The sequence below is a fragment of the Chiloscyllium plagiosum genome, chromosome 9 (assembly GCF_004010195.1).
Source record: "Chiloscyllium plagiosum isolate BGI_BamShark_2017 chromosome 9, ASM401019v2, whole genome shotgun sequence".
Classification (NCBI taxonomy): Eukaryota; Metazoa; Chordata; class Chondrichthyes; order Orectolobiformes; family Hemiscylliidae; genus Chiloscyllium; species Chiloscyllium plagiosum.
Window position 1 is genome coordinate 102085380 of NC_057718.1, and position 16573 is coordinate 102101952.

A 16573-nucleotide genomic window follows, 5' to 3' on the forward strand; every position below is an offset into this window, starting at 1 on the left:
TGTCTTACCTGCCTATCTTCCTTTCCACCTATCCACTCCACCCTCCTCCCTGACCTATCACCTTCATCCCCTCTCCCACTCACCGATTGTACTCTATGCTACTTTCTCCCCACCCCCACCCTCCTCTCATTTACCCCTCCACTCTGCAGGCAGTCTGCCTCTATTCCTGATGAAGGACTTTTGCCTGAAACGTCGATTTTACTGCTCCTCGGATGCTTCCTGAACTGCTGTGCTTTTCCAGCACCACTCTAATCTAGAATCTGATTTTCAGCATCTGCAGCCCTTTTTTTTACCCATTTACCAATCACAGTCAACTTGTCTAATTTGCAATTAACCATTCCCTGCTGAATTCTCCATGGCAATGCCTCTACCCATCAGATGCATCTACTAACCAATAGTCACCCTCTTTTTATGCAGTATTAGTTATTGTTCCCCTTGAAATTTGGTTTTCTTGTGATTCTGTCCTGATGAGTGCAAAATGAAAATTGCTGACAGCATGTCCCTCTTTTTTTTAAGCAGTTTATGACTCAGTCCCACAGCAGTCAGTATAATTGAATACCAGACACTCTGTATAATACAGAACCAGTACATTAATGTCCTTCCTCCACCACTGCTACTGAAAATTTCTAGCCTCTCACATTTTTATTAATTTGGACTTCTAGATAAAGAGGTTAGCAATTTTTCACAAGAATACTTGATGGGGAAGCTGAGTAAAATTTGTTCAATTTTGATCTCACCTCAGGTCAAGACAGAACATCCATTCTAGCCCCGAAATTAGACTCCCATAGGGTTAAGGTTTGGTATCTAGTATCCTATTTACCGGTTTCTCTGCAGCATCATTGCAAGCAAGAGTCATGGATAGTTATTACACTCTAAACAGAAATATACCAAGCACACACAAGGATTAGCGAACCCTTCGTGATTGATGGAGCAGATTGGACAGTGTACATAGGGACAAAAATACCTGTTCCTGGTCATCAAAGTAACAAGAACGAGCAGATGTAAATTTAAAGCAATGTGCAGAAAAAGCAAGGGCAATATGAGAAAAAAAAAATTTTCACCCAGCTAGTGGTTAGGGTATGGAATGTGCTGCCTGGAAATGTGGTGGAATCAGATGGTTATTTGGATAGAATTTGTGTACAAGGGATGGGGAAAAGGCAGGTGCTTAGCACTAAGAACAAGAACAAAGAAAATTTACAGCCCAGGAATAGGCCCTTCGGCCCTCCAAGCCTGTGCCGATCCAAATCCACTGTCTAAATCTATCACCCAATTCCTAAGCATCTGCATCCCTCTGCTCCCCACCTACCCATGCATCTGTCCAGACACACTTTAAATGAATCTACCGTGCCTGCCTCTACTACCTTTGCTGGCAACACATTCCAAGCACCTACCACCCTCTGTCTAAAGTACTTGCTGCGTATGTCCCCTTTAAACTTTTCACCTCTCATCTTGAATGCATGACCTCTCATTATTGAATCCCTTACCCTGGGAAATAGCTTATCTCTATCTACCCTGTCTATACCCTTCATGATTTTGTAGACCTCAATCAGATCCCCCCTCAATCTCCTTTTTTCTAATGAAAACAAACCTAACCTACTCAACCTCTCTTCATAGCTAGCACCTTCCATACCAGGCAACATCCTCATAAATCTTCTCTGCATCCTTTTCAAAGCATCCACATCCTTCTGGTAATGTGACAAACAGAAGTGTACACAATATTCTAAATGCGGCCAAACCAATGTCTTATACAATTTTAACATGACCTGCCAGATCTTATACTCAATACCCCATCCGATACCATATGCCTTCTTGACCACTCTATCCACTTGTGCAGCCACCTTCAGGGTACAATGGACCTGAATTCCCAGATCTCTCTGTTCATCAATTTTTCCCAAGGCTCTTCCATTTACAGTATAGCTGGCTCTATAATTAGACTTCCCAAAATGCAATACTTCACATTTGCCTGGATTGAACTCCATCTGCCACTTCTCCACCCAACTCTCCAGTCCATCTATATTCCCCTGTATTCTTTGACAGTCCCCTATGCTTTCTGTTACTCCACCAATCTTCGTGTCGTCTGCAAACTTACAGATCAGACCAATAATGCCCTCTTCTAGATCATTTATGTATATTACAGACAATAGAGGCCCCAACACTGACCCCTGTGGAACACCACTGGTCACCTTTCTCCATTTCGAGAAACTCCCTTCAACTACTACTCTCTGTCTCCTGTTGCTCAACCAGTTCTTTACCCACCTCGCTAGAACACCCTGCACACCATGCGACTTCACTTTCTCCATTAGTTTACAATGGGGAACCTTATCAAACGCCTTACTAAAGTCCATGTATATGTCATCAACAGTCCTTTCTTCATCTAACAACTTGGTCACTTCCTCAAAGAACTCTATTAAGTTGGTAAGGCATGATCTACCCCACATAAAACCATGTTGCCTATCACTGATAAGCCCATTCTTTTCCAAGTATAAATAGATTTTATCCCTCAGTACCTTCTCCAGCACATAGGTAATGATGCTCATTTGGACAGGTGGTATAGGCACGATGGACTGAATGGCCTCCTTCTGTGCTATAGAAATTCTGGGATTCTACGATCTATGAATCAATAATGACTGCTCTTTGTTTGATAATGAGATTGTTTATAGTTTACATTCACCGGAGCCAAGTATAACACATCTGGATTATAGCACTGCTTCCTCAGACTGAGTAACAAGCCATGGGGAACTAATTCATTGTTAGCTGGGTAGTGAGTGACAAAAGTTCAAGGTATGCCCTCTTAAAGGTTCAGCTTTAGGTGGATTAGGCACACTCAATCTATCAATTCAACAAACAATTTCAATCTGTGGGGCTCAGCCAATCAGCGGAGGAGTAGTCGTTCTGATATTTATTTTGTTCCAAACAGAGAGCCAACTTGGAGATGATAGCACAGAGATAATGGATTCAAATCCCTCCTCAGCAGCTGATGGAAATAAAGACAATGAATAACATATAGAGTCAGTCATCTCACTGATGGAGACCACGAGACTACCATCAATGATCATAAATATGCATCGGGCTCACTCATATCCTTTAGGGAGGGAAATCTGCCACCCTTACTTGGTCTGTCCTAGGGGTGACTTCAAATCCACAGCAATGAGGTAGACTCTTAACTTCCCTCTAAAGTGGCCACTCAGTTCAGATGCAATGAGTGGTGGGCGACAGATGTTGGCCTTGCCAGTGATGCCCATGCCGTTGTATGAAGCTTTAGCTTTAGCTTTACAAATCTATTTTCAATTGCTGATAAAGAACAATGTAAGTACAAACTATACTATAATCATAAGTAAACAAACAGAATAAGGTTTAAGTGCATCTCACTTTTCAACGTGTCCATCCTGCTCGATCCGTTTGCCACACGACTATCAGTAGATGGAGTTGTAATGGGCACCTTTAAGCAGAAAGATATCAGAGCATTTTCAATTTAAATTTTCCCTGTTGCAATGTCTTGCTTTTGCAAATAGTTACTAACTTACAGAAACATTTTGGAAACAGACTCACAACATAACACACAGAATGACTGCATGTGCAGATCAGAAGCTGGGAATTCTGCAGCAATTCACTTCCTAATTCCCCATAACTTGTTCGCCATCTACATGGCATGAGTCAGGAGTGTGGTGGAATACTCCTGCCTGGATAACTGCAGCTCCAAGAATACATATGAATCTCGACACCACCTCGGACCCATTTGAGCAGCCCTCTCCACCACTGACACTCAGTAACAGCGGTGTGTGCCATCTACATGACGCACGGCAGAAATTCACTGGAGCTGCTTAGAAAGCACCTTCTGTGTCCTCAATCATTACAAGGGGATTGCAAAATGTGAATGAAAACATCTTGCTAAAATTGTATAGGACTTTGGCAATACCACATGGTAAATTCAATAAGCAGTTTTAGATTTCCACATTTATGGAGGGAAGTACTTGTGTTGAGGTAACAATGCAAAAGATTAGTCCCTGTGATGAGGGGGTTGTGCACAATGAAGGGAGGCTGAGCAAATTGGACCTGAATTCTCTGGAGTTTAGAAGAATGAATGGTGATCACATTGAAACATACAAGATTCGGAAGGGACCTTGATAGAGCAGACACTGAGAGATTACTTCTGGTTGTCAGGAATATGAAACATGAGCTGGGGAGGGGCCCAGTTTCTGGATAAGGGGCTGATCATTTAAGACTGAGCTGAAGAGAAATTCTTTCCCTCAAACAAGGGTGGGCAGGAAAGTGCAGCTGATCCCAAGATGAGCCATCATCATAAGATGGCAGGGAAGGCTCGATGGTCGAAATGGCCTACTCCTGCTCATACCTCTCATGTTGTTATGAGTTTGTATCTTTGACCTTGCCAACAATGTCCACATCTCCTGAAAGAACTAAAAAATACATCTTTTCGTGCTTGTATATTAATCAAAAGGAACATTTATTAATTGGGAAATTAATGAAAAATCTGTGTTCAGGTGATGAAATTCAGGCTAATAGCAAGAGATTCAGTCTGTGTAAAAATGTTCATTAAATATATAAGAAGGTCTAAGCTAGGTCGAGTGGTGATAATGGTTTCAATGAAACAGGAAGATTAATGGACATAAAGGAACAAGAAGTTTCATATAAGTGTTGGCTGCAAGTCAGGAATAATTACAAAGATGCTTTTAATGAACTGAGTGTTAATGTGGTAAACATCCATTTGGGAAGGGAAGAGGAAGGAGTTGACATGTCTTTCACATTGGTACATTCACAAAGTTCAATACTAAAAACCCAATGCAGCATCACATTTACCTCGGGCAGACCAGTCCCTTCTCGGTTAGGTGTGTGTGTGTGTGTGTGTGTGTGTGTGTGTGTGTGGTGAGTGTGGTGCTGGAAAAGCACAGCAGGTCAGGCAGCATTCAAGGAGCAGGAAAATCGACGGGAAGCCGTTGAAATCCACATTTATCCCATGTGGTTGCAGGGTCCCAAGGCGAAAAATGAGGCGTTCCTCCTCCAGGTGTCGGGTGGTAACGGTTTGGCGATGGAGGAGGCCCAGGACCTGTATGTCCTTGACGGAGTTGGAGGGGGAGTTAAAGTGTTCATCCAGGGGGCGGTGGGGTTGGTGGTTGCAGGTGGCCCAGAGATGTTCTCTGAAACGATCTGCAAGCAGGCGTCCTGTCTCCCCAGTGTAGAGGAGACCACACTGGGTGCAACGGATGCAGCAGATGACATTGGTAGAGATACAGGGTAAATTTCTGACGGAGGTGGAAGGATCCCTTGGGGCCTTGGACGGAGGTGAGGGGAGTGGTGTGGGCACAGGTTTTGCACTTCCTGTGATGGCAGGAAAGGTGCCAGGAGTGGGGGGGTATGGGTTGGTGGGGGTGTAGACCTGATGAGGGAGTTGCAGAGGAAACGGTCTTTTCAGAACATTGATAGGGGTAGGGAGGGAAATGTATGTCTGGTGGTGGGGTCCGTTTGGAGGTGATGGAAGTGGAGAAGGATGATGCGATGTACGCGGAGGTTGGGGTGCAAGGTAAGGACCAGGGGGTTCTGTCCTTCTTGCGTTGAGAGGGGTGGGGTCAAGTGCAGAGGTGCGGGAAGTGGAGAAGATGTGCTGGAGGGCATCATCAACCGCGTGTCTGTGTGTGTATTTGTGTGTGTGTGTGTCCATATATGGCCCAGCCTTGCAGCAATTCACATCAGCTATTCTCAGCGTGCACACAAACACACTCAATTATCGAGGACAGCTTATATTTTCTGTGGCCTGAAGGAGCCTGAGTTCTGAAGGGCTCTAATGGTGTATGGTAATGTCCCAACCTCTGAACTAGGAGCCAGAACATCTCTGAAGAGGTTAGTTTGGGTATTTAAAAAAAGAGTCTGCTCTCCATATTTACTTTGGCAGTACAAGGTTGCAGCCCTGATGTTAATTTTTGATGATTTCCTAGCATCTCAGGCCTGTGCTCCTGATCTCTGCGCCCACAGTGAGGAGGAAGGGGTGTGGGGCAAGGGCTACAAATTGGAGGGACCTCCCCTGGGCTTGGCCAAGAGAGTCATTACCATGTCTGGAGAACAAGCCATGTAGGGGATTGTTAGACCTGCCTGCCTGGTAATGTTCAGATGTTCCGTCTATGTCTAAGTGTACATCGAGAGGTGGCATACTGCCCATGGATACATCCTTGAGGTCTTTAGTAACCTGAGGGCACTGTGGACCTTAGAGTCCCTCTCCCCAAAACGGCACTTGAATTGAAATTTCACTGAATGTTATGGTGCAGGAGGCCATTCGGTCCATTGTGCCAGCACTGGCTCTTCAAACGAGCATCATTCCCTAGTTTCAATCCCTTGCCTTTCCCCAATACCCTTGCACACTCTTTCTATCCAAGTAATCATCTGATATGTTGAAGTTTCATTTAGAATTTGACTTTTCCTATGTTACAGTCCACATTTGAGCGACTGTCCATTGGTTAATCAGTGAATTTAGTTCATTTGACTTTGCAAAAACAGGAAAGACACTAAGTCGACACAGCATCAGCACTAGAAATGCCTTCATTGTTCTCTCGATCTGACCGGAAACCTTTAATCACATTATGGCAAACTCAGCTCTTCGAACACAGCTATCGAACACTGAAAGTCAGACTGGCTAATGACAGACAGTGTGGGCAAACAGCATCTGTAGCCAGAGATGGTAAAAGATCAAAACCCACTGAGTTAATAAAGTGACTTGTGAAAAATATCCTAACCAGCTAACCTAAAGTAACTGTGTGTCTGTACTTTGCATCTTGAGCAATGGCCAATCACTGATGATGGATTCTCTCACTGAAAAGGATCAATAACATCTCAAGAGAGCATTTCTGGAACTAATCAATCAATGGAATTGATGAGAATCTTTTTCAGTTCATCGCTAATGATTTGTGTCAACTGTATGAGACATTTTGCAGTGTCACAAAGGGTCAGTTAACCTGCAGATACAGGTTAGTCATGTTGACACTGTTGTAACATTAGAAACACAGCAGCTGACTGGCACACAGCAAGATCCCATTTATGGTAATCCCACAGATGATAAAGCCACCCATAGTAAACCCACCTATGGTAATCCCACACAAGGCAAACCCAGCATGGTAATTCCACACATGGTTATCCCACACATGGCAAACCCATACATGGCAAACCCATACATGGCAAACCCACACATGGTAATCCCACCCATGGTAAACCCACACATGGCAAACCCATACATGGCAAACACATACATGGTAAACCCACGCATGGTGATCCCCCACATGGTAAACCCATGCATGGTAATCCCCCACATGGTGAACCCACTCATGGCAATCCCACACATGGTAATCCCACGCATGGTAATCCCATGCATGGTAATCCCACGCATGGTAAACTCATGCATGGTAAACCCACACATGGTAATCCCACATATGGCAAACCCACCCATGATAATCCCACACATGGCAAACCAATGCAAACACATGTGGGTTTCCTCCAGGGGCTCCAGTTTCCTCCCACATTCCAAAGATGTGCAGGTTAGGGTGGATTGGCCATGCTAAATTGCCTATAGTGTTCAGGAATGTGCAGGTTAGGTGGATTAGCCATAGGAAATGCATGGTTACAGGGATAGGGTAGGGAGTGTCGGTCTGGGTGGGGTACTGCTTGGAGGGTTGGTATGGACTCGATGGGCCAAACGGCCTATTTCCACACTATAGGCATTCTATGATAATGCCCAGATAATCTGATTTTGTGGTGTTAGATTGAGGGACAATTATTTGGCTGAGACACTAGGAATATCCACTGTTCATTTTCAAAAGAGTGCCATGGACTCTTTTACATTCTCTGGAGAGTGTTGACAGGACCTCCCTCTCACATCTCATCTGAAAGACATCGCCTCTGACAGCGCAGTATCTCAGTTCCTATGAAAGAAGTCACTAGTAAGAAAGAGGGGACTTGATATTGTGGATACAGGAGGAAGGTTTCCTCTTGTGGGAGGCACCAGTGGAAGAACTTGAAGAGGACTAGGGGACACGGTTTAAGAGGGAAACGAAGAGAATGTTTCTTTTTCAGGGAGTTATTAATCAGTGGAATGTTGTTCCTAGAATGCAGTGCTTCATTGAGCTTATTCAGGGTTGGGTTGGACAAATGTTTACCAGATACGGAAGTTAAGGGCTGTGGAGGGACAAACTAGAAAGTGGAGTTGAGACCGCAAGCAGATGAGCCCACTATCTTATAGAATTGTCATGATGGGTTGAATGGCCTCATCCAGCTCCTATGTTCCAAGTATGATATTAGTTATTAAATAATACAAACAGCAAAGAAACTGTCAGGATCCCTAAAGAGTTGAAATGTTGGGAGGTGGTGGATGGGGAGAGTGGAGAGGATGGAGGTGTAATTTCTCTGAACTTGAGTCTCTATACTGGATGGTGTCAGGGACCAGGTTGGATGTTTGTTCTGCTGCATGCTTTGAGATCATTCTAATAGTCACACTTTTTAGAGAGCTTCGTTTGTCTTATTTTTAGTTAGGTGTGATAAATTTTGTGTTCTGTTCTTAAAGAAAATCTGCAGCCTCTCATGAGTATGTCATAGAGTCCCACAGCACAGAAACAGGCCTTTTGGTCCAAACTGGTCCATGTCAACCAAAATGTCCATCCACACTAACCCCAGTTCCCTGCACTTGCCCCATATCCCTCTAAACCTTTCCTATCCATGTATTTGTCCAAATGCCTTTTAAATGTTGTAAATGTACCCGCCTCAATCACTTCCGCTGGCAGCTGTGATTAGATTAGATTACATTACTCATCCCATATGCGTACCACACTTTGTGTAAAAAAAGTTGCCCCTCAGATTCCCTTTTATTCTTTCCCATCTAACCTTAAACTGATGCCCTCCAGTCCTCAATTCCCCAACTCCCGGAAAAAGGCTGAATGCATTCACCCTAACCATGCCTCTCATGATCTTATACACCTCTATAAGGTCCCCTCTCAGTATCTTACCCTCTAAAGAAAAAAGTCCTAGCTTATCCAACCTCTCCCGATAACTCAGGCCATTGAGTCCTGACAACGTCCTTGTAAATTTCTTCTGAACTCTTTCCAGGTTAATAACATCCTTCCTATAGCAAGGTGACCAAAACTGAACACAATACTTAGTCACTAACTGCCGCATTGACTCACTAAACAACAGAGAACACATATGATCTATCAAGGCAGATTTCACTCTGCAATCTGACTTGTCCAGTTGTACTAACAGCTAGGATCATAGCAGTAGCCATGTGAAAAGTCTCTGCTAGGATGTTGGAATGAGTATAGCTCAGAGTATGCTGTTCTGTAGCCACGCCATGTACTTCTTGTTTAAAGGAAACTGAGCTGTTTGGTCTGAGCTTGCACATAGATCCAAAGAATCCACAGTAAAACTCCATTCTTTCTAAATCTGAGGAGTGCTCCTGTCTTCCCATGAGCAATACCATAGGAGGTGGAATTGCAAACTAAATAAAAAAGCCAGCATGAGGCCTTGGAGGAGGGTGAAACAAATTACATGATCAAGTAGGTCAGTCCTTTTTATTCTTAATACTTAAATAGTAATTTACTAAAGAGGTGATTTACAAAGATGTTGCCCAGTCTGTAAAAATGCCCAGCTCTGAGAAAAAGGTGGGTTGTCTGGGGTTGTTCTCTCTGGAGCACGGGAGCTGGTGTGGGTCAGGAAGATGGGAGGGAGATTTGATTGAGGGGTACAAGATTGAGTTGGAATGTAAAAGCAGCGATGTGCTACTGAGAATTTATAAAGCTCTGGTTGGGCCCCATTTAGAATACTGTGTCCAGTTTTGGGCCCCACATCTCAAGGAGGACATAGTGGCACTGGAGCATGTCCAACAGGGATTCACACGGATGATCCCTGGAATGGTAGGCCTGACATACGATAACGGCTGAGGATCCTGGGATTGTCTTCATTAGAGTTTAGAAGGTTGAGGGAGATCTAATGGGAACTTTCAAGATAATTCATGGCTTAGAAAGGGCGGGCGCTGGGAATTTGTTTCCGTTAGGTGGGGATACTAGGACCTGTGTGCACAGCCTTAGAATTAGTGGGGGTCAATTTAGAACGGAAATGAGGAGACATTTCTTCAGCCAGAGAGTGGTGGGCCTGTGAAATTCATTGCCACGAAGTGCAGTGGAGGCCGGGACGTTAAATGTCTTCAGGGTAGAGATTGATAAATTCTTAACCTCACAAGGAATTAAGGGCTACGGGGAGAGTGCGGGTAAATGGCATTGAAATGCCCATCAGCCATGATTGAATGGCAGAGTGGACTCGATGGGCTGAATGGCCTTACTTCCATTCCTATGTCTTATGGTCTTATGGTGCTAAGATTCACCGGGGCTTGCATTGAGTAGATGCAAAGGGCCAATGTATTAAGCAGAGAAGCCAGTGACTGGGGGCATAGATTTAAAGTGATCTGCAGAAACGTTAGAGGACAGTGAGGGTGATAGGGGTCTGGAACACACTGCCTGAAAGGCAGAAATCTTTGATTCACTTACAAGGGGTGCAGGATCTGCACCTTAAGTGTTGTAACCTGCAGACTACAGAAATTGGGTACAAAACTGGTCTGACAGTAGGAGACAGAAGGAGGTGGTGGAAGGTTGTTTTTCAGACTGGAGGCCTGTGACCAGTGAAGTGCCGCAAGGATTGGTGCTGGGTCCACTGTTGTCCGTCATTTATAGAAATGACATGGATGAGAACATAGGGGGCATGTGGATGACACCAAAATGGGTGGTGTAGTGGACAGTGAAGAAAGCTGTCTAAGAGTACAATGGGATCTTGGCCAGATGGCTAAGGAGTTTAATTCAGATAAATGTGAGGTATTTTGGTAATGCAAACCAGGGTAGGACTTACACAGTTAATGGTAGGGAACAGAGAGACCTAGGGGTGCAGGTTCATATTTCCTAGAAAGTGGTGTCACAAGTAGACAGGGAGTTGAAGAAGGTGTTTGGCACACTAGCCTTCATCAGTCACAGCATTCATTACAGGAGTTGAGACGTCATGTTACAGATGTACAAGACATTGGTCAGGCCACATTTAGAGTACGGCATGCATTTCTAATTACCCTGCTATAGGAAGGATGTTATTAAACTGGAAAAGGTGCAAAAAAGATTTACAAGGATGTTACTGAGACTGGAGGGTTTGGGTTATAACAAGAGGGTGGATAGGCTAGGACATTTTTAACCTGGCACGTCAGAGGCTGAGGGATGACCTTATAGAGGTTTATAAAATCATGAGGGGCATGGATAGGGTAAATATTAAGGTCTTTTCCCTGGAGTGGAGGAGTCTAAAACCAGCAGGCATAGGTTTAAGATAAGGAGGAAAGACTTAGACGGGACCTACAGAGCAACTTTTTCACACAGAGGGTGGTGCATGTGTGGAATGAGCTGCCAGAGGGAGTGGTAGAGGTGGGCACAATTACAACATTTCAAAGACGTTTAGACAGGTAAATGGCTAGGAAAAGGTTTAGAGGGATATGGGCCAAATGGAGGCAAATGGGACTAGTTCAGTTTAGGAAACCTGGTCAGCATGGACGAGTTGGGCCGAAGGGTCTGTTTCTGTGCTGTATGACTCTATGACTAAATGCTGTACAGTGGGACTGGACTGGGTGGATTATACTGTGGCCAGCTCAGACACAATGGGTCAGTGACCTCTTTGTGTGCCACAAATGCCTTACAATTCTAATGTAAAGAATATTAATATAAGTGTCTACCCTGATGTCTAAAATTGAAAATGCAATAGTTCACATTAAGATATAGTCATGTTTTAATCATTTTAAATTAAGAAAATAAATTGAGGAGGGCTTTTATTTCTTTATTAGATGCCTGTGTCAGTGAATTACTTTTATTTTTCATAAGTATGTATGGCACAGCATTTGCAGGATAGTTAATGTAAATGCTACATTTCCAAGAGGATTTATGGGAGATTGATATTTCCATAACCTTTGTTTCATCTTCCATCAGTCTATTTTTGGGATTAAAGCTGTTGGCTTTATTCAGCCCACTGTGATCTTCTCATTTGTTTAGAACAGACAGGGTTTATACAAAGTGCTACAATTAATCAATCTCACACCGTGTTGCGAACGAGGAGTGAAGACCACATATTGTCTTCAGGTGAAGAGGGGGTTTGGAAGGACAGGAATAATTGGACATGTGCATTTGTAATCAACCATGTTATTTATGTGGATATAATTCACGTCAAAGGCACATGTACTGTGCTTTGCTTTGCACTATGCTTCTCTGGTCAGCGAACAACCCCTCTTTCTCCAGTGTCTCACACAGCTAATACGTTTGATGCCTGACACTGTCCCAGTAAATCCCCTCTGCAGTCTTCTCCTGGGCAGCATTCCCTGATCCTTTCCCTCCATGTCATTGTGAAACAGAAGCCAGAGGGTGAAGGGAGAACTGGAAGCAGCTGTAATAAAGCAGGTTTGTTTTACCTCTTTCAATGCATCACTGGCAAAGTCGGCATCCTAATTGCCCCTGAACTGAGAAAATTGCAGGGTTCTTTTCTCCAGAGGGCAGTTAAGAGTTAACCACGACACTGCAGGTCTGGACCAAATCCAAAGTAGTGTAGGTTGGTGTGGATTGGCCATGCTAAATTGCCCCATAGTGTCCAGGGATGTACGGGCTAGGTGGATTAGCCATGGGAAATGCAAGGTTACAGAGATATGGTAGGGGGACACGTCTGGGTCGAATGCTCTTCGGAGGAGCGGTGTGGACATGATGGGCCAAATGGCCTACTTCCACAGCCCAGGGATTCTGTGATTCTAAGTAAGATTGTAGCAGATTTCCTTCCTCCGAGCAAATTAGTGAACCAGATGCCTTTTTACAACCACGGTCACCGTCACTGAGACTGGTTTTCAAATCCAGATTTATTAATTGAATTTAAATTGCCAGTGTGGGATGTGAACCCAGAGCTTTACCCTGGATTGCCAGCCCATTGACATTACCACCACACCATCATCACCCCAACATCACTAAGGAACAAAGTTGACCGGAAAGGGAAATAGATTTGGACAACTTCCGTCTGGCAAAGACAGTGAGTTGTTTTACTGATTTTGTTCACTTCATGCAGACCCATCATGACAGAATGTGATATTTTCCAATAAAGAGGATTAGGTGTCTTATATTTAATTGATTGATTTAGATTTTCCCTCTTAACACTCCATTCTCGAATCTATTATTAAACTTATCTTTTGGATCATTACAACACAGAAGGAGGACATTTGGCCCATCATGTCCAATCCAAATCCACAAAGATCTGACAGCATGAATGCCATTCTCCTGCTCTTGGTCCATTGCCCTGGAGGCTGTGGAAAAGCAAGTGACTATCTAAATGCAGTCTAAATGCTGTGAGAATTTCTGACTCAACCCCTCTTTCAGGCAATAAGTTCCTAACTCCTATCACCTCCTGAGAAAAAATTCTCCTGAATGTTCTAGTTAGTCATCTACCTCTTACCTTAAATCCATACCTGCTGCTTATTGAACTCTCTGCTTTGGAGCAAGTATCTCCCTATCCATCCCATCTCTGCCCCTCATAATCTTATACATCCCTAGCAGGTCCTCCCTCAACCTTTGCTACTCTAAGGAAAACTACCCAGCCTGTCCAATCTTTCCTCATAGCTTAGACCTTCTAGCCCAGGCAACATCCTGGTAAATCTCCTCTAAACCCTCTCGAGTGCAATCGCATCCTTCCTATAATGTGATGATCAGAATTGCACACCAGTTTCAGGCAAACCAGCATCTTGTACAACTCCAGCATAATCACCTTGCTTTTCATAGAACCTTACCATAGAATCCCCACTGTGTGCAGACAGGCCATCTGACCCAACAAGGGCACACTGACCCTCTGAAGAGTATCTCACCCAGACTCATTCCACTACCCTATTATTCTACATTTACCCCGATTAATAAACCTAGCCTACACATCCCTGAACACTATTGGCAATTTCCCAAGGCCAATCCACCTAACCTGCACATCTTCGGACTGTGGGAGGAAACCCACACAAACTCAGGGAGAATGTACAAATTCCACGCAGCCACCCAAGGCTGGAATTGTATCTGGGTCCTGGCGCTGTAAGGCAGCAGTGCTAGCCACTGAGCTTCTGCCCATCCCCCCTTTTATTTTCATTGCCTCAGCTAATAACGGCACAAATCCCAATTCCCTTCGTAACCACCTTATCCACTTACCCTGCTACCTTCAGGGATCTGTGGATAGCACACCAATGTTCCTCTGATCTTCAGTACTTTTTAAGGCCCTAACGTACATATTGTAATCCCTTGCCTTATTCGTTCTGACTAACTGCAATACCTCACACTTTCCACCTGACCAGTCCATTGCCATTGTCCTGCAGTTTACAGCTAACCTCCTCACTCTTTACCACCTGAAAAACTGTCATGCAAACTTTCCAAGCAACCTCCTACATTTAAGTACTAAGTATTAAATACTTAATTAAAATGAAGTGTAATATTTATCTTCAAAATCGTTTATCTAAAAGCATGTAAGAAAGAAATCGCCTACTTTTGTGAAGAATAAAGTTGATATCTGTTTTAAAGTTTGATTATGGATAAATATGGAGAAGATGAGGACTACAAATTCTGGAGAGTCAGAGTTGATGCAGTGTGATGCTGGAAAAGCACAACAGGTCAGGCAGCATCAGGGAACAGCAGAGTCAGGTCCTGATGAAGGGTCCTGCTGAAACGTCAACTCTCCTGCTTCTCAGATGCTGCCTGACTTGCTGTGCTTTTTCCAGCACCACACTCTATCGACTCTTATGGATAAGCATGAATGAATACATATTAAAAAGGAACCCTCATGATCCAAACCAACTTGTGCTACATCTGAATAATAACAAACACTAAAAAAAATTATTCACCAACAGTAACTGAACTGTACAACATCCATTCCATATGCTGTGTATCTCTTACTTGTTTAGTGCTGTCACTGCTATCAGTCCTCTGTTTCAGCTCCAAAGTCTTGGAAATTAGATTGTGACCCAAAGTTAGGTTGAGTCTCGGTGTTAGATATTCGGGGAAACCACGCTCAGTGTATCCTGAGACAGATTTGAAATGAAGCAAGTGTGAAGAATCTGAAAGGCAAGATTAGCTATCAATCTGAGATCATTTATATCGTTTGGTCATTGACTTCAGGCAACACAGTTTCTCTATATTCAAAAATCCACTACTTTTTTTTTAGATTACTTACAGTGTGGAAACAGGCCCTTCGGCCCAACAAGTCCACACCGACCCGCCGAAGCGCAACCCACCCATTCCCCTACATTTACCCCTTTTACCTAACGCTACGGGCAATTTAGCATGGCCAATTCACCTGACCTGCACATCTTTGGACTGTGGGAGGAAACCGGAGCACCCGGAGGAAACCCACGCAGACACGGGGAGAATGTGCAAACTCCACACAGTCAGTCGCCTGAGTCGGGAATTGAACCCGGGTCTCTGGCGCTGTGAGGCAGCAGTACTAACCACTGTGCCACCGTGCCGCCCACAAATAATTACTCTGTAATTATCCTTCTGCGAACACAAGCCTTTCAATTAAATTCTTGAAGCTTCCACGGAACGCGACCTGCCATTCATTCCCAAGGAACCAAGTAAAGCTAGATCTTTACCTCAGGTGAAAATTGATAAAAACACAGCTGGACATTTCTGTCTCCATTTCCAAGAAAGGTTCAGGCTCTCAGTTAATGTTCAAAATTATTGAATGCTTACGTGATTACAAGGAAGAAAGTACATCTATTGGTGCTCACTGGCTCCCTTCCACCCCACGTGACCGTTTAGAAGACCCTCCCTAAATTTCTCATCACCATAATTTTTTATCCATCTTCAAGAGGCTGGAAACTCTTCCGTGCACACACAGGTTACCTTTCTTCTTACCTGGCTTGGAGTTTTCATTTCTCCAGTTTCTAAAGCAACTTGGAGTGTTTATTACCTAATGCCACAATGTGGATGTAGGCTGTTTATGTAGGTTGTGAGATGCATTTGCAATAATTGGACACAAGAGAAAAGAAGCACTGAAGGTTTTCAGCCGGACAACTGAGAAACTCTTAGATTGTATGAAACAAGTGGCAAACACTGTCTTCAACCTTTTAAAAACAGTGGTGTGCGTATGTTCTCTGTGGCCCATTGCAACATACTTCTACCTCCTGAATCATAGATCAGATAGAGCACAGAAGGAGGCCATTCAGTCTACTGGGTATGTGTTGGCTCTGTGTAAAAGAAACTCATCTAATCCCCCTCTCCAACCCTTTCCCCACAGACCTGCACATAAATTCTGTTCAGATGATTATCCAATTCTCTTTTGAAATCTAGAACTGAACCTCACACCATTACAGTTCTCAAACAAATCATTCCAGATCCTGACCACCGGAAATGGAGTCCCACGTAAATTGGCCATGGGTGGTGGGAAGGTATTTGGCACACTTACCTTTATTGGTCAGAGTACTAGTACAGGAGTTGGGAGGTCATGTTGCGGCTGTACAGGACATTGGTTAGGCCACTGTTGGAATATTGCATGCAAATCTGGGCTC

At 43.9% G+C, this 16573-nt stretch overlaps 1 protein-coding gene across 3 annotated transcripts in view; it reads right to left on the reverse strand.

Annotated features, from left to right (window-relative positions):
* LOC122553107 overlaps positions 1 to 16573 on the reverse strand; it is a 141649-nt gene that overhangs the window by 23354 nt on the left and 101722 nt on the right. For 2 of the 3 annotated variants that reach the window (XM_043696654.1, XM_043696653.1), the window contains exons 9-10: positions 14961 to 15121; positions 3370 to 3439 (exon numbers count right to left, since the gene is read on the reverse strand). In XM_043696654.1, coding sequence (XP_043552589.1) covers positions 3370 to 3439; positions 14961 to 15121 — 231 coding nt within the window. Of the gene's footprint in view, positions 1 to 2780; positions 2975 to 3369; positions 3440 to 14960; positions 15122 to 16573 lie in introns of those variants that run through there. The other variant, XM_043696655.1, reaches the window with a different exon arrangement.